Source organism: Trichoderma ghanense (assembly GCF_004382785.1).
Source record: "Trichoderma ghanense strain CCMA-1212 chromosome Unknown scaffold_0, whole genome shotgun sequence".
Taxonomy (NCBI): Eukaryota; Fungi; Ascomycota; class Sordariomycetes; order Hypocreales; family Hypocreaceae; genus Trichoderma; species Trichoderma ghanense.
In genome coordinates, this window is record NW_027395663.1 from 244,573 (window position 1) to 264,021 (window position 19,449).

Genomic DNA, 19,449 nt, shown 5'->3' on the forward strand with positions numbered 1-19,449 from the left:
TTCACAGTCTCAACCCAGAAACCAACCTGCCAGGGATACACGTGACCGCCAGAGCATCAGGATATCTCTGGGCACCGGTGACAGAACACCTCAGTTGGTCAGCTCGTTCTGTTCTAACGGAGATGCCTTGAGATATTTGCGAAACTCGCACTTCAACTATCACTAGGCACAATGGAGAGAAGGGCCCTCTGATGGTACTCGCACGAGTACCTGCACTCCGTGCCTAACTGTGACAAGCTGTTTCGGGGTTCCGTGACTGCGCACATCGGCTGCATGCAGGAAGAACTTCCATCAAAGACCGCGCGTAAGAACGAGTATCTTGACGTGCGCAACCTCAGAGATACTACTGGCTGGATATAACCATCAATGAGCATGATGTGTGGCACCGTCTTGACTTCTGTTCCCCATCGCGGAGCTCGTCTTCCGCCCCTTTTACTGGCAGCTTGCTTTTGTCAAAGGCCGCGGCAGCAGCGCAGCAGAGCGAATCGTCGACTATGTATGGCAGTTCTTGCGAAGCTTACCGCCAGGATGGACCGGCATCTCCTTTGGCGTGCAGCTGGACTAATCAGCCTCAAAATGAAATACTGCAGCGCCATGCAATCATATAACAACGAACTTGGTCGCACTTTTGTCTCTGCCACCCTTGTTTAATTAGGGATAAATAGCAGCAATTCCCGTTCAGTTGTCGATGCAAAGGTCGCAGACACGAAACCAAACCATGGCGGAAAAACATGGCGAAGTGAAAGATGCGGCACTGCTAGGTGTCGCTTCGATGCTTGGCTACAGCCCTGCTTGCCTCGTCGTCGGGTCGCTAATTTTCGAACCCCCATTCCACCACCCCCCTGTCGAATTTGTCTCACTTCGGGCTGAATATCCGGTCAGCCACACCAATGCACCATGAACTGGAAGTGCGTTGTCTCGTCGCTTGCAGTGCTATAGACACGCCCGTGCGAGAGACTGCGCACACCAGCCACGTTTAAGCAGCACCTTTCGCAACAAGCGACTCCAGACGCGCAACAACACTCGCCACATCCCAAAGAATAGAACGTCTCCCTGCAGATGAGCACGAGGTAAGCCACGGAGCACTGGGATGGAGCTGTCAGGCAGATGAAACAACTCCTCGGGCACCGGGCGCGACAAGACGCAACACTTATCCTCCGGCCCACCAGCAGAGACCTGACCATAAGAGAGAGGGAACAAAAGGAAAAAAAGCAGATCGCAGGTGTCTTTGGCCGATTGCTGTCCGCAGACGCAGCGAGACGATCGTCCCCCTCACTGCGGGCTAATGCATGGCATCGCGCATGTTTCCCACCAGCGACACGGTGTGCGCCCACATCAGCCGAGAATGGGCCCCGAGAGCAGTTCGGCGCTCCCACTTCCGCATCCCTCTGGTCCATCTACTGCGTCTGTTGGCCATTTGTCGTGCGCTATTTTTCTCTTCTGGAGCTGGCTTGGCCCAACGGTGAAGAGGAGGGACAAGCACAGCTGATTCGCCAGTTCGCTTGCGCTTCGAATGGGCACTCCGTAAGACTCGTGCCGGATGCCTCGCATGCAAGCGCAACAACCACTCCGAAACCACAAGCTTTGTGAGCACAGCCACAAGTGGCGAGAAGCCTCTTGGTCGACGCTGCGTTTTCGTTTGGCAATTACCCGTTTCAAAATGGCATCTGAAAGCGCTGGAAGAATTGGATGGCATCGAGTGCGAACATACCGCCTATTCTTCACAGCATGGGTATGGAGAAGTGCACCGCGTGGTAACATTTCGCGTCGTGCTTGGTGGATGCATCAGCCATCCCCCCTTGCGCATAGCCAAATTTAGCATCGGCGATGCACATGGCTCATGATGCCGTACAAGTAAGTGATCATCGGTGGGTACGTGAGCTTCAAACTACAACTGTCCTTTTGCAATTTTAAAAACGCTCCTATTACTTCTTTTGCACAGAAGCCCTCCCGGAGAAGAGGAGATGGCCTTGTCGCTATGGGAAGGTGGGCTGCATCTTCATGCGTCGCACAGCGCTCGATCTGAAATTGGAACCTACAACCTGGAGGAGGTTTGCCTCATTGCAGATCCAAACTACTAGTATCGTAGATAGTGCTACGAGTTCGGCCACGATGCTGGGTGAAAAATGAGGCAAATGACACGCATATGGCTGCCTTTCGAAATGGCTCCAAAAGCAGGAACACGTACAGAAGAAGGAGCATGTCCAATGGACCTCAGATGCCTCCCCCTTTTTTTCCTTCTCCATGTCGAAGGGGGGGGGACAAGATCCTGGCAGCCTTTGATAATCCATACTAGTTGATGCTGGGCTAGTGCCAGCACGAAGTGGAAGAATTCTTTATGCTCCATCTACGCCCAACTTTTCCAGGGCTACCGTTGAGCTCTTTTCCGTGGTATGAGGCGATATACTCCGTACCGACGGCTGTGAGTTGTACATTTCCGCGGAGTTTCCTAAAGAGACGAACAGACAATCAAGCAGCGGTTTGGGCAAGTCCCTCAGCTTCGTGTACGGTGAATACTCGCTGCTGCTCAGAGGACTGCCCCTATGTCACTTCATGGCAATTGAATAGTACGGGATAGCAAAATCGTTGTGATGCATTTTGTTCGTGTTCCCATTAAATGAATCGTTTTCTGGCAGAGAGTCCATCACCGCTCATAGCCTGCTCCTTCCCATTGCGTGTATATCGTGTGCTAACATTCCCCATGTCCTCCTATCCGTTGTATGTAATACCCAGACCGAGAGCTGCTACCCCAAAACAGGGTCAAATTATTCGTGTGTTTATCCAGCCCAATGCGTGTACAGCTAGATGCAATCCAACGTACGAAATACAAAGGAAATTGAAGAAGAGAAAGAAGTCGTAGTTGTTGAAGAAGAAGAAAAGGAGGAGAAAAGAGGAGGAGAAGTGAAAGAAAAAGAGCGGTTGGCGAAATGGTAGTGGTCCCGGGGGGTATCCGAATGCAAAGCAACCACAACATCATGAGCCCAATCTCGTCCAGCAGAATGTGAGCGGACGCCGCTGCCGTCGTCCCACGGCTCCTCGGCCGTCCAGATATGCAATCGCCTCACGATAAATCCAAAGCGCCTTTGGTATCTTTGAAATTATCATCAACACCTTTCAACGCCAGCACATTATGTCTCTTACATGTTCGCCTCGCTCGAATTACTGCGTTCCTAGAAGAGAAGATGAACAACAAGAATATCAGAATACGCACCATGCAGCTGCGGTGAGGTCGACATGGCCATCTAGAAGATGAGCCGAAGAGCCAGACCTGCCGACATTGCGGTGGGAGGCTCGGGTGCATCGTCGATCGACATCTCCCAGTCGCGTTTGATAATCGACTGCTCCATCACGTCGTCAATCTCCAGCTGCATGTCCTGGCCTTCTCTCAGCTCCTGGACGACATCATCGTCCATCTCGACCTCGATACCGGTTTTGGTCACGTGGATAGTCCGGACAATACGAGAAGCGTCGAGTCCCCACTTGGCGGCGATCCGGCCGTTGAGTTCCCGGAGCGTGCGCGCAGAGAGGTAGATGGCCCTGTGATATTCCTTCTTTCCGGCCTCTACCTTTCCAGCATAAGCAACGTAGAAGCATGCGACCGGTTTCGTGGGCCGCTCGGGCGGAGGTCGGTAGGTCGGGTCGACGCCTAGAGCCTCAATCCAGCCAGTCAGGGTCCCGTCGTCTTCCGTCTTGCTGATCGTGGTGGGATGTTCAACCCTCTTAACGGTGCTCGAGTCGAAATTCTGCCAGTGCAGCCCGGGCCCGATGGCAGATGCTTGAGACGCTAGAGAGAGCGAGCTCGGAGAGGGAGACACCAAGGAGCCTGCAACGGAGCTGTGCGTACTCCGCGCCTGCCAGTGGCTGCCTTCGCGCAGAAAGTCTCCCTTGCCCGACAGTGAGTCGCCCTGGAGTGATACGGGATGTAAATCGGGATCATCGAGTTCTTCGCCCCGCAGATACAAGACGCTCACGGGTCGTGTACTCGTGAACATATCCTGCAGAGTTTGCAGCTTGTAGTGCAAATCTTCTTCCAGCGTCATGCGCGGAGCCGTACCACCGGCAGAGCTGGTCGAGGACATTGACCAAGTTCTCTTGTGCTTTTGCTTGCCGGGCAGCCCGGCCTTGGTTATTCCACTCGACCTCTTCCTTTTGAAGTCCTTGAGCCCGCTCTCGGCTTGCGCAATCTGCTGCTTGAGCTTGTCGATCGACTTCTTCACGTGGGCAACGTCGTTGGAAAGCTTTCGCTCGGCTCCGTGATCTCTGAAGAGCTTGACTTTGCAGTAGCATGTCTCGGGGGCTGCGTCCGGAGGCGATGGTAGCTGGTCCGAGGAAAACACGCCGGTCTTGGCGCAAAGTCGCACAGGAATACCCTTGACACCCTTCGAGTGGCTGAAATCGGTGGAGAGAAAGTTGAAGCGCACAGGGATATTGGTCTCGGCGGCGCCATTCGCACCCGGCGTCCATATAACGGAAAATCCGTCGAAGGACGACGACTCCAACTCTACCCGCGTTCTCTTGTCGTCACCTTCAGCAGGCTGGCCAGCCTCGACATACTCAACCGCTTGTAAACGACCACCTCTTTGATGAGCCTCGTTTGTGCCTCTACCCTCTTTCCATAAACTCCAACAGACGCCCGGTTTCTGTCGCTGTTGCTCGTCTTCGAAGGATATGCGCACGTAAGTCCTATATCTGGTGCCCGGGCTGACGGGAAGCGAAACGCCAGTGTCCATGATGGACAAGGTGTAGGCTTGTCCCTTGTTTAGATAAGTGACGGGGATCTCAGCGGCGTGCTTTACCATGGCTGTTGGAGCATTCAGCGTTGCGTGAAATCGAAATTTCTCGGCAGAAGGGTGGACCATATGGGCTCCGATGAGCTGCTGCGGGTGTAGTGCGGAGGCAATCGTTGGCATCCGCTCTTCTGACGGGTCTGAGTCCATTGGAGATCCATCATGGTCCATTGTCTCGTAACCCGTATCGTGGTGTAAGAACTCGGTTGGCACGAATGCTCCTTGCGGCGGCGGTGCCTGGGCGAAAGGATCATACGTGGCAATCGGGAGAGCTTCCATGGCAGTTGCACGGAAGCCCGCCATGTTGGGAACTTCAACGCTTGGTTGAATAATATCAAGTGTCGTTGGTACCGACATGGGCGTCTCTAAGCCGGTGGTCATCGCCATGGCGGGAGGGTGATGCATCTCTACCGCTTGAGGCGGAAGCAAGGTGCCCGATCCTCCAGGTGTAGGAGGATAGTAAGCTGGCTGAGCACCGGAAACGCCTGGTGTAAGGGGGTTGAAAGAAAAGGCGTTAGCGTCCAAGAGTGAGGGTGTAAATCTCCAAGGGTCATTGACAGCTCGAGGCGTAGGGTCCATGTCTCGAAAGGCCTCATTCTCGAGATGTACTCTGTCATTTTCTAAATTAGTAACCAAGAGAGCCGGGTGAGGCGAGGGCGCAGAGAAAAGGGATCCGCCAATCTGGGTATCAGAAGAGGATGCGGCAAATACATGCTCGAGGTGACCAAAAAATCCGCCTCGAGGCGACGGTTTGTTTGACGTGGAGGAAGCGCAACCTACCTGTCGTGAACCGGTGCATTAATCACAGGCTGGAAGACGGCGGTTGTTGTCTGAGAGACGGCTGGAGCGGTAGGCTCCGTGACTCCAGTCGAGACCTCTGGGAACTGCTGTCTGAATTCCGCCAGCAGCTCATCGTCGGGCTTCCGTGCGCTTGTTCTACAAATGAAATGTAGCATTAGTAAATTGAGGGTTAGCAGGTCGTGGCGGGGGATGTATGGGGTCGAGGCAGCGCAATCTCCATCATCAGGCCATATCCACTCATCAACGACCCATCTACCAAGCTGCTGAAGCGATATCAAAAAGCTGGTTCGAGGTATCGAGAATGGCGCTGGTCGTAAGGGAGTATGGGGATGATCTGCTCGCCATGGGGCGATACGGGATAGATGGGAAGGGGCCGCCTCACCTAGAACGAAACATGTCTGTGGCGATCTGAAGCGCCTCTGTGACTAGAGACGCTTGATAAAAATCGAGATCAAGATGCGCTTGTGAAATTCGATCCGATATGACCCTGTGGTCTCTCGACTCTTTTCACCCAGATCCCAGATATCCCCGGTCTCCAGTCTGCCTCTTTACGTACGTCGCACAGTAGAGGCGGTTAAACTACTGGTGAAGAGCGCACTGCAATAAGCCGCATAGGACGTTTTCGGAGGGAAAAGGGCGGATGGGATTGTCGAAGCTCAGCAAAAACCGGGAGAGCTGGAGCTGGCTATTGCCGCGATCCTCATTCACCACCTCGGAGAGTTCTTGGCCGCTGTAAGCACAACGTCGGTGACACAAAGGCGCCCTTGAAACCTCTGCAGCGCTCAAACCCCGGGCCGCCAATCTGGCAGTGATGGTGTCGTCGTCGCCTTGTCGGGTTTGCGGCGCGCGGGACAGAACGAGGGGGAAAGAGCGGACGGGGATGGCCAAATGGGGGTAAAAGGACGGAACGAGAAGTAGAGAAAGAGAAGAAAAAGTTATGATCAAACGGGCGAGCAAGAGACGTTGCCTCGAGGCCCGTCGGCTGGTGATGGAGGCGCTGGGCCGGGTGTATATTAATTAGAGACGCAACTGTCGGCGGGGCCAAGCTTCCGATCTTGGTCGGTTTCTCCCCTAGCAGCAGCAGGCCTAATGTTCTGGACCGTCTTAGGCGTGGAGCCCCCTGTGCTGTGCTCGTCTCGCAACGCTGTGGCTCGTCCTTGTCCCCTGCTGTGGCTCCGTGCTCTGGGGGTGCCGTGGTTGGATTTTGGGGGCTCTTTGATTTTTCCTCTTTTCCTCTCCGTGCTGGAGGCGGTTTCTGGCGCGTTGGGGAGGGGGGTGGTGCCGCCATTGAGGGCTGCATGGGGCAGATGCGACAGCGGATCGAAAAGTCAGTGGTGAATCGGCACACCCCGAGGAGCGTCTCTTAGGCCCATGGGCAGTAGCTCTATGCGGTGCTAGTCCCAGGCCGTAGTGCTGTCGATGGAGAATTTTCGCTGGAGTCGTGCTGGGTGCTGGCCCTTGAATCCTTGTCACTGCTTGGCTTTTTGGGTGCTTGGTTGCTTGGGGGTGCTTGGGGCTTGCTTCTCGCACAGCAGTGGCTGACCACAGACTCAGGCACACGGCCAAGGCCGTTTGGCATGTGGGCTCGCGTCTTGAACAATTCGCCTCCTCCAATCAGCCGGGGCGGATCTGTTTTATGGAGTTGGAAGGTGGACAAAGAGAGTCGGCGCTTCTGATTCAAATTGGGGTTGAAAAAATGGCAGAGATTGGGAGGAGAGAGAAAGGGTTCGAGGCGTGGAGGAGAAGAGGTTGCTATTACCTCTGTCCGCAAGGTAAGTACGAGAGAGATTCTTACCTGCGGTATGGATTCCTACTGTAATGTCAGATGCCAGTGAGGCAGGTGCGTCACGGTCATTACCTGGGCAGAAAGAGGGCAGAAGGCGGGTAGGATGGGTTATCACACGCTTTGATAGCAAGGTACCTGCTTCAGACCGTATCGAGATACCCAGAGCAGGTGCGAGGCTGAAGCATTACTAGGTAATTACACGGGCAGGTAACAGATCCCAGCGAATCCAAACTGACGAGACGACCTGTTCTTCCTTTTCATGTGCCCACCAGGACGACATCTTCAGATGCACGGCTCTGCATTTGGACAAAGAACACATACAGGAACGCGCCGAGATTCGTACGTACAAGATACCTGCACATCGGCCCTTGTCAATCTGCGCACTCACCGAATCTTCTTTGCCAGGCCACAGTTAGCCGCCACACTCGCCGTTGGGAGAAGCCACAAGAGAAAACGAGCTTACGCCGTCTCGTGATCCATACAAGCCCTCGCCGGGGTTGATACCGTATTCAACGGTACTTAGTTCTACAGAGGAGTGAGAAGAGTGAGAAGAGTTGCAGCAGCGCACGCGGGACGCCTAGCACCGATCGCAACATGAATTCGCTGAATCAGAAAGAGACAGCGACAGCTTCAACAGCCACGTCGGAAAATGGCCCGGACACACACAAACTCGACGTGCCATTTGCTGCTTCTGCTCGCACCTCTTTCATATGCGGCATGGCCGCCTCGGCGCCACCAGCCACCACGAGGCTGCCTGAACGGGTTGAACGGGTTCCGAAAGGCCTGGCAGGCATCCGTCGAGTTAAAGGTTAGTGCGCGCAACAAAAAGGGTCGAGGTCCACCAGCTCATATCACATCCGTACAGTACAGTACGGTACCGTCCCGCCAATGCCCCCTCTGGTTTTCGGTTTTGCCTTTTCTTTGTTTCGCTTTGGTGATACAAGAAAGTGGCGGCAAGTATACGAGCATGGGCTTCTTGGTGAGAGCATCGAAATGGCAGGATGCTGAGCTGACGCCACAACAGACCACGCTGATACATGCAGCCTCCTGCTCGATACCAATGGACGCATCCTAACCTATCGGGCATCTCACCTTAACCGCCCGTCTAGCACCATAAAAGATTGCGCGCATTGGGTCCGTGGTTAATCAGCAATACATCCCACCGGTGTCCGAAAAAACTCTACAAGCGACTCCGTGTGCCCCGGGTTTAACGGCATCAAGGTGCTACTAGCAGTAAGAATATTTCTTCCTGTACGCTACAGCAGTACTAAACACTACACTTAAGGTATCCAAGAACCCGCACATTAGCAGGCGGGACCGGCAGATGCTCTTGTCGGTTTCTCCCAACTGATCATTCGCCAATGCCGACGCCACGATCGACAATCAGCAAACATTTTTTGTCCTTTGCCATCATGTAAACGGCGACAAACCTCCGGAGGCTGCTGTCCGCTGTCATACGCTCAAAGCCCTTTCGAATCGCCGCGGCCAGGGTGTGGTTGCAAAATGAGGAAATAAACAGAAAGCCACGGAAGGCGTTGATTCAATCGCCTAGCGGACAGACCCGTGGCAGCGTGTGGCTGTGTTCACGCGACAGGGGACTATGCAAGGAGCACCGAATGTCTGCCGCTTTGCTTACAAGCGCATGGGCCGAAGCATTCCATATGGAGTACGGAGCCCACGGCACGTTGCGTTTAGGGCTTTCCCAATCAGTCATCCTATTCCACCATGGTCTTGCTGGCCCGCTGAAGTCTCTGCTCGGGTAAAAGAAAGAGGAAGGGAGAGAAAAGGTCGAAGAAGAGGGTAAGGGGGCGGACAGGGTGGCGATCTGGCAGCCCAGTCGGATTGCAGCCCAATCAACCAGACAATGGCTGTCACCAAGCCTTCGGTATGGAGCTTGTCAAGCTCTGTTGATAAGAATTGTACTGTACCTGCTCAAGGCAAAGCTGATCAATTGGGTCAGGCGATGTTATTGATCAACATAATGATCTGGGAGTTGGGGGGTGTCTGGCGACATGGCCAATATCGCTGCCACTGGGTTCTCATGAGTCAGGGGAGTACCGAGATCCCCCTCGATTCTCCAGCTGCATCGTCCCGGCGCCTTTAGATGGTACCCGCTCTCGCTGTCTCTTGCCTCAAATACGGAGTCCTTGTGTGAGCAAGCAGGGGTCCGAGAGCAGAGCATAACAGAGCTTTAGAGGCACAATCTCAGCCCTTTCATGAATGGGGCGTTCTGAGTTTGGCATTCTGGGTCACAAAACCCCCGGCCAACAAAGCAAAGAGCAAAAACAGCACAAACAACTTCTTTTTTTTTTTTTTTTTTTTTTTTTAAATTTTTCAATCCCGTGAACCGTGAGCCTCTAGCCACTTTATGCTAGCGACGAGCCTTTCCATAGCAATCCGGGGCAAACAATTGTCTGGAATCGTATCATTGCGAAAGTGGCACTTAGGTTGGTAAAAGTCGAAAGGGTGGCAAACTGTGGCTGAGCAGAACATCAAAATTGCAAATCTCGATGGTCCAGGTAAGATTCAGGTAGCGTGTGTGTTATGTATTCCTCGTCTCTCGACTCTTTTGTCTTTTTTTGTCCTTGTCTCTTTCGAGGAATGTCTAGACGTACTGAGGGTGTCTGACAACGCAGATCGCCAGGTTGGTCCCAAGTACTTAGAGTACCTACTAGAGAGCTCAGCTCGAGATAGCGTCTAGCATCGCCTAAGCCACCACCTGCACGGCATATGCAGAATAGCAATCACATCTCACAGCAGTTCAACGGTGCATGCAAAATTCCCGTGACACCAACACATACATACATTATGCGTTTCCCCCCCCTTCTGGCGGCTGTGAGACGAGGGACTGACTTGGCAGTGAGACACCCGATGCAAAAGCCGATACTAGCCCACTACAACCACATGTGATAACTGGGTGACGAAGCGCATGTACCGTATATGTACAATGAATAACCTTGTCCATCCGATCTGGTCGCTTACCGGAATTAACCATTCAAGTTCATTGCCATTCGTTCATTGGATCCATGCACTGTCCGCCGTCTCCTCTGCCTCTCTCTAGGCGAATGGAGTACACGTAACTCGTAATACAGGGGAGATAATCGCAGGTGTGGCTTGTCAGTCATTCTGCATGGGTGCTAAACCAATCCCAGTAGATTGCCAGAGTCGGGTCCCACAGACGTTCCTCATACACGCATCGTCTCTCATCACCACATGAGTTACAACAGCACAACAATCCAACGTCTCACAACTATTCCCAGTAACACTGGCACATGTCTCAATTCTCTGTAGCGTGATTCCATGGGCGGAACATACCTCTTCGCGAAGCCGTCATCATGGCCGCCTCGCTTCCCTACCACGAGCCTGGAATCGTCACGATTCTCATCCAGGCATCGTTCCTGCTTCTCCTCAACGTTGCCAATTTCGTGCTTGATCGTAGCCTTTATTGCGGGCTTCTTGGACAGATCTTTGCAGGAGTAGCTTGGGGGACGCCCGGGGCTAAGTGGCTGAGCGCGGAAGCCCAGCAGGTGGTTGTGCAATTGGGATATCTCGGGCTGCTGCTTTTGGTATATGAAGGTGAAACCCATCAAGCCGCCCAATCGTTCCCCTCTCTCTCTCTCTCTCTCTGTCTCATCACCTATAATCCGGACTAAAAAAAATTTATGTATACAGGCGGCCTATCGACCTCTCTGACAGCCCTCAGAGCAAACCTGTGGCTCTCTTCATGCGTCGCCATCACGGGCATCAGTGTGCCCATGGGCCTCTCCTTCGTCCTGCAGAAGCTCAGCAGCGCGACGCCACTCCAGGCTTTTGCTGCCGGCGCTGCGCTATGCTCTACGAGTCTTGGGACAACCTTCACGGTGCTTCGATCAACCGGTCTGATCAAGTCCCGGCTCGGCGTCGTGCTCACGAGTGCCGCCATGATGGATGACGTTGTTGGGCTAGTCATGGTTCAGGTCATTTCGAATTTGGGATCGTCTGGCCATCATATCGGCGCTGTTACTGTTGTCAGGCCACTTCTGGTGTCTTTTGCTTTTGCTGTGTGCGCTCCTCTGATATGCGTCTTCGTGGCCAAACCGCTCACACTATGGTCGAACTCGCATCGGACAAAACACCCCCGCGGACTCGTTAATCAACTTGCCAATAAGAGGGGAACACCGTGGCTCATCCACAGCTCCATTCTTGTCGGTTGTACTGCTGGGTCGACATATGCTGGCACCTCTAACCTATTCGCAGCGTATATTGCTGGCGCTGCCATCAGTTGGTGGGATGCAGAAGTGACGCATCCTGTTCAAGAGACAACGACGGCTGGAACATTGCATTCGGAGCAAATCGGAACCTTGGGCCATTCAGAACCAGGCGAAGTCAATGCTTCTGCGAGTACATCCGAAGAACCTCAGAGGACAGATTCATCTGGAAGCGCCGTATTTGCAAGATATTATTCTCAGCCGCTCGAGAGGATCCTGAAACCATTCTTCTTTGTAAGTGATCTCCCTTCGTGGCAAAAAGCGCACATCTAACTCTGGAAAGGCATCAGTAGGGTTCTCCATACCAATCACCGAGATGTTCGATGGCTCCATCGTGTGGAAGGGGATGGTATACACCGCTCTAATGATGGTCGGCAAGTTGCTTTGCGGTGTCTGGCTGCTTCGCATATCAATTACATCCATCATCCCTACCAGACTATTAGCCATCGTCAAGCATCCCCGGATACAGATTCCTCATTTCTGGGGCCGCGTTGACCAAGAGAAGTCCAAAATATCTCAGAGCTCGACTCCTGCTCACACACCGCAATCGCAGGAACCTCCATCAGGTTCGCAAGAGCCTTCAACGCCATCACCCCAATCAATGCGAGACTCGGTCATGCAAACGACAAGTCCGCATTCTAGCCCTGCAGGGACAAACCCGCGCTCAATCTACCCTGCCTCTATCCTAGGCTGTGCAATGACTGCCCGCGGCGAAATCGGCTTCCTGATCTCGTCCATTGCAGAAAGCAACAGGATCTTCTCTCCAGCGGATGCCGAAGACGGGAAGAGCTCGGAGATATTCCTCGTCGTTACTTGGGCCATCATGCTATGCACTATATTGGGCCCTTTGTCGTTGGGGCTCGTAGTGAGACGGGTAAAGCAGTTGCAGCAGGGCGTTGAGAAGCAGGGTCGCCTTGTCCAGAAGGACGTCCTTGGTGTTTGGGGCTTGTCTTGAGGCTTAGATCGGATGACGTGAAGGAATGAAGCATCACGGCAGAACTTTGTTGCAAAGCTGAATTGCCCGCAACCTGGTCATCGGCAGAGACGCAAGGCAAGACAGACAGTTCGAATCAGCGCAAAATGATATTCAACATCAACGTCTCGGTCCCAATGCCGATGCGGGCCCCCTGCTCAAATGTTACATCTCACTCTAATTGCAGGACAAGTCGTACACGAGCATCAGATGATGATAGAAAACGCAAACTACTCCTAAACACGATGATGCTTCTTCAAAGCTCTACCCAACGGGGTTCTGACAGCAATCCTTATTAATCTAGTTTGATGACATCACTTACAATCGTCGCTGCAGAAGAAAAGAAAATTACAGGGGGAAATGGTGAAAAGGTTAGAGAGACATAATATGCCGCCGCGCCGCCGTGGGATAGGCATTGGCGTTCGATGGTGGACCAACGAAGGATCGGTTCTTCGCCTTGTCTCAGAATATTCCACAAACTCAGCACGACTGCCGCTCTTGGCCTTGATTACCGGCGACCAACGGCCGGGTTGGAAACTGAGAATGCAGAGTAAGCTATATGTACTCTGTTATGTGAACAACGCATGAGTTGAGGTCATCGTATTGCCAATGTTCAGACCATAGCAATAGCAGAGGATCCGAGGCAGGGCCTTGGCACCGACGATATATAGCGAATACCGCTGATGATCGATGCTGTTGAGTCTCTAATAGGTCGGGAGGAGAAGGGCTCCTTGTGTTTGCCATCCCTGTAGGCTTGGTCCCCGCGCAGTTGATGCACGCTTCTCACTCTTGGGCAAGGCATTTCCTACTTTATTCCTGATGATAAAACGAATAGCGACGGCACTGCATGTAGCAGACGCAAGAGCAAGACTAACAGCACTACCGATACAAGAGACATTTTCATGGCCGTCGAACAGGCTTATATGACAGACACGTAAGAAGAGGGAACTGTGTGAGAAGCCCCGGGACATCGAAATTGACATGGCAGCTTTCTGAACGTAACCTCGGCGGTACTTTGACGACATTCACCATGTTTGCGTCGTCATATTTAAGAGGCTCTGAGGATGGAAATACTTGACACAACTATGCCCATTCGCCTGGTATTTGCTTCACTTTATCCGTGAGGGGATGCAGGGTAGAACTGAAGCTTCCAATAGGGCTTAGAGGCATTCCATATGCCAACCCCGGCATATCCCCCCCACCTTCGGACGCCACACCGAGAGCTTCACCGCGGTGAGAAATTTCCAGCCCTTGCTCAGTTGAGTCACCACATGCTTGTCGCAAATCAACCTCTGCCACCATAAATCCCACTTCCCCAAAAAAATCCCAAGCGCTCGATCGCCCGCTCCCGCTCTTGCCCTTGGCTCTTTCACACAATGTCCCACAAGGGCAAGAACAGCGCCAGCTCGGCAAAGGGCAAGAAGCCCTCCAAGGCCGGCGCCGAGAGCAAAGGCGAGGATGTGCTGCAGGCTGTGGTGCGTCTTGGCAGCTATCGCGGGGTTCTTGAAGAATAGTGATGGCTGACCGTGGATATGCTTGAACAGGTGCTCGCAGACTCCTTCCAGGATCGGTACAAGCCATTTACAGTAGAGACACCGAGAGTATGTGAAAGAGCTGTGAAAGCTAGGGGAGCTTGGTACTGTTGGAGGATCAGGATCGCAAGCTGACTCTCGTGGTCCTGCAGTGTCTTCTGCCGCTGGCAAACACCCCTCTCATCGAGTATACGCTCGAGTTCCTGGCCATGAACGGCGTTCAGGAAGTCTACATCTACTGCGGCGCGCACACAGACCAGGTCGAAGACTACATCGGGCGCTCTAGATGGGCGGCGTCGTCCAAGTCGTGCCCGTTCTCGGTGCTGCAGTTTGTTCGGGTCGCCGACGCCCGGTCGGTCGGCGACGTCCTGCGCGACATGGACAAGCGGTCGTTGGTGGACGGCGATTTCCTCCTGGTGCACGGCGACATGGTGTCGAACCTGATCCTGGACAGCGCCCTGGCGGCGCACCGAAAACGAAGAGAGGCGAGCGCCGCGAACATCATGACGATGATCCTGCACAGCGGAGGGACCGAGGAGCACAGGACCAAGACGAAGGGCATCACGCCGGTGTTTGTCGTGGACACCAAGACGCAGCGCTGCCTTCACTACGACGAGATGAACCCGCTGCAGAGCGACCACTACCTCTCCCTGGATCCCGCCATTGCCGACGAGCTGTCGACCGAGTTCGAGGTGCGGGCCGATCTGATAGATGCGCAAATCGACATTTGCACCCCCGAGGTCCTGGCTCTGTGGTCAGAAAGCTTCGACTACGAACTGCCGAGGAGGAACTTTTTGCACGGCGTGCTGAAGGACTGGGAGCTCAACGGCAAGATGATCTACGCCGAGATCTTCGAGGACGGCTACGCTGCGCGAGCAAGCAATCTGCAAATGTACGACGCCATCAGCAGAGACATCCTTGGCCGGTGGACCTTTCCCTTCATCCCCGAGAACAACATACTCCCCAAGCAGGCCTACAAGAAACACAGCAACAACGTGGTCATCGAGACGGGCGCTTCCCACGCGCACGATGCCAAGCTGCAAAACTCCGTCATCGGAACCGACACGGACATCGGATCCGGGAGCAAAGTCATCAACAGCATCATCGGCACCGGCTGCACGATCGGCGCAAACGTGACGCTGGAGAACTCGTACATCTGGGACGGCACCACCATCGGAGACGGGACCGCCGTCTCGCAGTCCGTCCTGGCGGGCAACGTCGTCGTCGGCAAGGACTGCACAATACCCGCCGGATCGCTCATCTCCTACGGCGTCCGCATCAGCGACGGCATCGCCTTCTCGGCCGCGGCGGTCCTCTCGACCGTGACGTCCACCGGCAAGCCGGTCACCGGGGCCACGGCCCTCCTCGGCCCCGACGGCAACGCCGCCCCCTTCTTCGACCCGGAGGACGACGAGCTCGACGACGAGGACCCGTCGCGGCTGCAAAAGTCGCTCATCTACTCCCTCGCCCACCTCAACCTCTCCAGCTCCTCCATCTCGACGCTCGCCTCCGACGCCGGCTCCGACTCGGACGACGACGACGGCAACCTCCTCTCCGCTGACGCCGCGCACTCGAGCCGGTCCCGCCTCTCGTCCTTTGCGTCCGACGACTCCGCCGGCAAGATGTCCTTCCACGCCGACGCCGTCCACGGCCTGCTCGACGCCCTGCGCGCCGACTCGGGCGACTTCGACTCGGCCAAGCTCGAGTTCATGGGCCTGCGCCTCGCCAACAACGCCTCCGACGCCATGATGCGCAAGGCCGTCGCCACCGCCTTTGTCCGCCGCGCCGTCGAGCTCGTCGGCCCCGAGCAGCAGCAGCAGGGCGGCGGCGGCACCGGCCTCGACCCCAGCAAGGCCGCCGAGCGCGCCTTGACCGCCTGCCGCGGCGCCCCCAAGTTCGTCAACGAGGTCGGCGTTGGCGGCGGCGAGGCCGCCCAGGTCGACTTCATCCTCGCCCTGCAGCGCGCCCTGTCGCACTACTACGCAAAGGGCCAGGACCAGGGCGGCAAGACCGCCACCCTGCTGCCCGCCATGCTACAGCAGCTCTACGCGCTAGACATTCTCGAGGAGGAGGGCATCTTGGGCTGGTGGGCGGATGCGCGGGCGGTCGAAGGCGAGGCCATGGCTGGGTTGAAGGAGAAGTGCAGGGTGCTCGTTGAGTGGTTGGAGAGTGCGGAGGAGGAGGATGATGATGACGACGATGACGATGATAGTGATTAGACACGTTAAAGGGTTCATCAAGAACATGACAAATCATCAAAACAAGACAACAGTAAAAGAAACAAAATCCTTCAAACTCTTCAAGTGCAAAAATCTTCCCAAGTGCAAAAAAAGAAAAAGGAAGGGGGGGGGGGGGGGGGGGGGGAGGGAGCTTCCCGTCAAGACTGGGAGCGAACATTCGCCCAAGCTGGGTATCGTTATATATTTGGCCTGCGTCATGCATGAAAAGCCTAGCTAATCCGAGTTACATATGTCCTACAAAAGATCAAAACATTCCCGCCCTGTTCTCCGAGCCAATGCGGTTTTCTTCATAAATGCAATGTGCCTTAGAAACGCCATGTTCCCAATCTGTCTCAATGTCGTTCTTGACAGCCATGTTCTGCTGTGTCTTGCGGAGACTTGTGTTACCCCTTATAAATCGTGTGCCAAAATGAAAAACGAGATGAAAAGAAGGAGCATAACCTGTCCTCTCTCTGGGCCTTCTTTCGCTCCAGCTCATCCAGGCTGCAGAAAGCCGCCTTCTTCATGTCGACGTTTTGTATCAATAGGGAGCAGCCAGCCATCCTACTTCTAATAGTAACTCTGTAAATCTGAACCGATGGATGGCTGCCCGCCCATTGGACGGCCCCGTCCAAGGGAGCCTGGGCCAGCAGCCGCTGCGGCAGCAACGTGAGCTGCCTGGCCCCTGGGATCGACGTCGTCGAGAGATCGGTAGCCATGGCCACCGCGCCCTCGTCCGCCTCGTCCGCCCCTGGCGGCGTTGCGATGGCCCCGATTCGGGTTGCCGCCCTTGCCACGTCCCCTGCCGGTATGAAAGCTTCTGGTCTCGTTTCGGTTGGTGTACTGCACCGACCGGCCCGCCCACTCTTCATCCGCGGTATGCTTGCGCTTGTTCGACTTGTTGGCGAAGAGGCTCTGATATTCGTCCTCTGTGGGATCCTCGGCCTCAATACGCAGAATGACCTTTTCGTCAACAGTCGTCTCAAACGTAAAGCGCTCCTCGGCCGGCAGGGGCTGCCAGACCTTGATCTTCCCGGCATCCATAGGGCGAGCGCCCTTTCTAAGCGCGAGAACCACAAGGGGCACGGGGTTGTCGGTGTGATACTTGGCCGTATGCGGCACTGGACGCACACACGCAGCCCAGATGGAATTGTCCAAGCAGGCAGTTCCGGTGACTTCCCACAGCATCTTGCTGCCCATGCCGCCGACCTTATCGAGAATGCTTGCTGGGCACGGCCTGGGGCAGATGAGGATGTTGTTGGCATGGAACTTGAGGTCGCTGTTGGGTATGTTAGCAGGGATTTTGGCAAGCTTCAAGAGCTTCTTGATATCCTCGGCGCCAATCATGTAGCTGGTGAAGAAGACCGTCTTCTTGATCATGAGCTTGCTCTTGGACGAAGGCTCCCTGCACACGACAGCGTTGTGCTGGTTGATCATGTGCTGGACTTCGGCCACTTCGACAACGGGATCAAGGAGGGTAGAGACATCAACCACCTGGACGACATCGGCCGTGATGGGCCCTCGCGTGGGCGCCTGGGACTGACGCCTGTTGTACTCGGCGAAGAAGTCTCGAAATCCCTTGGTATGCCTCGGGCGGTCCTCGTACACCTTGATCTCTGTAGCCTGCGAGTACGTCTCCATGAGGGCCTCGAAAAACAGCTGCTTGAAGTGCATCGTATTCTGGAACGTCTGGTTCGAAGGGCTCACCCTTGGCTTCAAACTGACCATGTCAAACTCGAGCCCTTTGCTTGTGACCATCTTCCTGATCAGCTCGCCGAAGCCATGCTCAGACCGGCCGGTCAGCAGCACGCAGAGGGCATCCGGCTGCTTTGTGCTTAGCCTGACAAGGTCAACAACTTTTTCGTTCCACCAGCCGTTCCAGGCTCGCTTCTCTTCCTGCTCAGCACCATCGCCCGTGGCTGCGAGGATGCGGTTGTCATGCCACCATCCGCCATTGGTAAAGGCTTCCTGGGTCGCGAGTAATCCTATCGTCGGTCCGGTCCACAGGGAGGGGTTCGGCATGGGAGTTCTAAACACTGAGGATTCCCCAAAGTCAACATCGCTATCGTCAAGTCCGGCTGGTGGTGGAATAGCGGCAGAGGGGATACGCACGTGTGTTATCGAAGTCGTAGACATGTAGCACCTTAATCTTGTCGACGGCTGATGTGAATGCATTAGCTTGCGAACCAACAAGAACAGCAGTTGACGCATCAAGGTCGCATCATGCCAAGGATAGCAGCACGCAGCACGACGCACCTGGGAGCTGTTTCGTCAGAATGGACCAGCGACTCAGCGCCGTGACGGTGAAGTGCGAGCTTTTGGGGGCGCCATGGTATGCGCTGAAGGCCGACGCCATGGCGCTCGACAGCAGGGCGACGAGGCTGCGGCTGCGGCTTTGGACAGCGATGGCGACGCTCCGGGATCGGGATTGAAGGCGGGATTGGAGGCTGCGATGCGTCTGGGCGAGGCGGGATGAAGTCGTGATGCAGGCGCTGGGCCGAGAATTTTGGATCGGGCTCGAGGCGGAATTGCATCCAGGTCCATGTTTGCTGGCCCATATATACCTGGCGCAGGTGCTGGTGCTGGCGCTGGCGCTGGCGGACCTACAGCGCCTGGCCCTGCTGAAGGACGGCGGCTTTAGCGGGCTGTGCACTGGAGCGTCAGCACTCCAGCTCGCATCAGCGATGGATACGGCAGTGGCTGCTTTGGATCAGAGGCCCGTCATCCATCCGTGATGATCCCGGGCACCCATGAGAGCATCAACAGATGCCTTACCCTGCATTCATCGCACATCTGGCGGTCTCGTGCTCATCTGGGGAAGCAGTTCGAAAGGTCTGGGAGACGTTTGAGTTTGTGCTGCTGCGTATCGTGTCTGAGGTGAGATTATCTCATCAGCCCTGCTCGCTCCAACGGCTTCTTGGCTGCATCTGGGGAAGCCGGGCTCGTAAGCTGATCGCCTTGGTCGACTCGCCAGTGATGCGGTGGCGATAGGGTTGGCGCTTGCACCCGCGTCTCGTCGTGTTGCTTCGTTCAACTTCCAATTGATGAAAAAACGGCAGAGTCGGGGGCTCTTGGCCGCAGCGCATGTGATTTTCGCTCCCGCC

The 19,449-nt window shown here is 55.0% G+C and overlaps 5 protein-coding genes across 5 annotated transcripts; 3 read left to right on the forward strand and 2 right to left on the reverse strand.

Moving 5' to 3' along the window:
* Window positions 1-3,242: 3,242 nt before the first annotated feature.
* Window positions 3,243-5,933, reverse strand: CCMA1212_000084 (Grainyhead-like protein; the record flags this gene model as incomplete). Its single annotated transcript, XM_073697569.1, has 3 exons — window positions 5,845-5,933; window positions 5,568-5,723; window positions 3,243-5,397 (listed from the first exon to the last, which is right to left on the reverse strand). Exon 3 carries the CDS (start codon window positions 5,364-5,366, stop codon window positions 3,243-3,245), a length of 2,124 nt encoding a protein of 707 aa, XP_073563821.1. The 5' UTR covers window positions 5,367-5,397; window positions 5,568-5,723; window positions 5,845-5,933.
* A 4,776-nt stretch (window positions 5,934-10,709) lies between these two features.
* Window positions 10,710-12,576, forward strand: CCMA1212_000085 (uncharacterized protein; the record flags this gene model as incomplete). The annotated part of the gene is made up of 3 exons (XM_073697570.1): window positions 10,710-10,950; window positions 11,047-11,855; window positions 11,905-12,576. The coding sequence occupies 3 exons, from the start codon at window positions 10,710-10,712 to the stop codon at window positions 12,574-12,576; spliced, it is 1,722 nt and encodes a 573-aa protein (XP_073563822.1).
* A 1,394-nt stretch (window positions 12,577-13,970) lies between these two features.
* Window positions 13,971-16,345, forward strand: CCMA1212_000086 (putative translation initiation factor eIF-2B subunit epsilon; the record flags this gene model as incomplete). Its single annotated transcript, XM_073697571.1, has 3 exons — window positions 13,971-14,069; window positions 14,139-14,195; window positions 14,249-16,345. 3 exons carry the CDS (start codon window positions 13,971-13,973, stop codon window positions 16,343-16,345), a joined length of 2,253 nt encoding a protein of 750 aa, XP_073563823.1.
* A 570-nt stretch (window positions 16,346-16,915) lies between these two features.
* Window positions 16,916-19,127, reverse strand: CCMA1212_000087 (uncharacterized protein; the record flags this gene model as incomplete). Its single annotated transcript, XM_073697572.1, has 4 exons — window positions 16,916-18,381; window positions 18,458-18,505; window positions 18,602-19,045; window positions 19,121-19,127. 4 exons carry the CDS (start codon window positions 19,125-19,127, stop codon window positions 16,916-16,918), a joined length of 1,965 nt encoding a protein of 654 aa, XP_073563824.1.
* CCMA1212_000088 (uncharacterized protein) lies at window positions 18,829-19,080 on the forward strand (the record flags this gene model as incomplete). The annotated part of the gene is made up of 1 exon (XM_073697573.1): window positions 18,829-19,080. One exon carries the CDS (start codon window positions 18,829-18,831, stop codon window positions 19,078-19,080), a length of 252 nt encoding a protein of 83 aa, XP_073563829.1.
* Window positions 19,128-19,449: the final 322 nt, after the last annotated feature.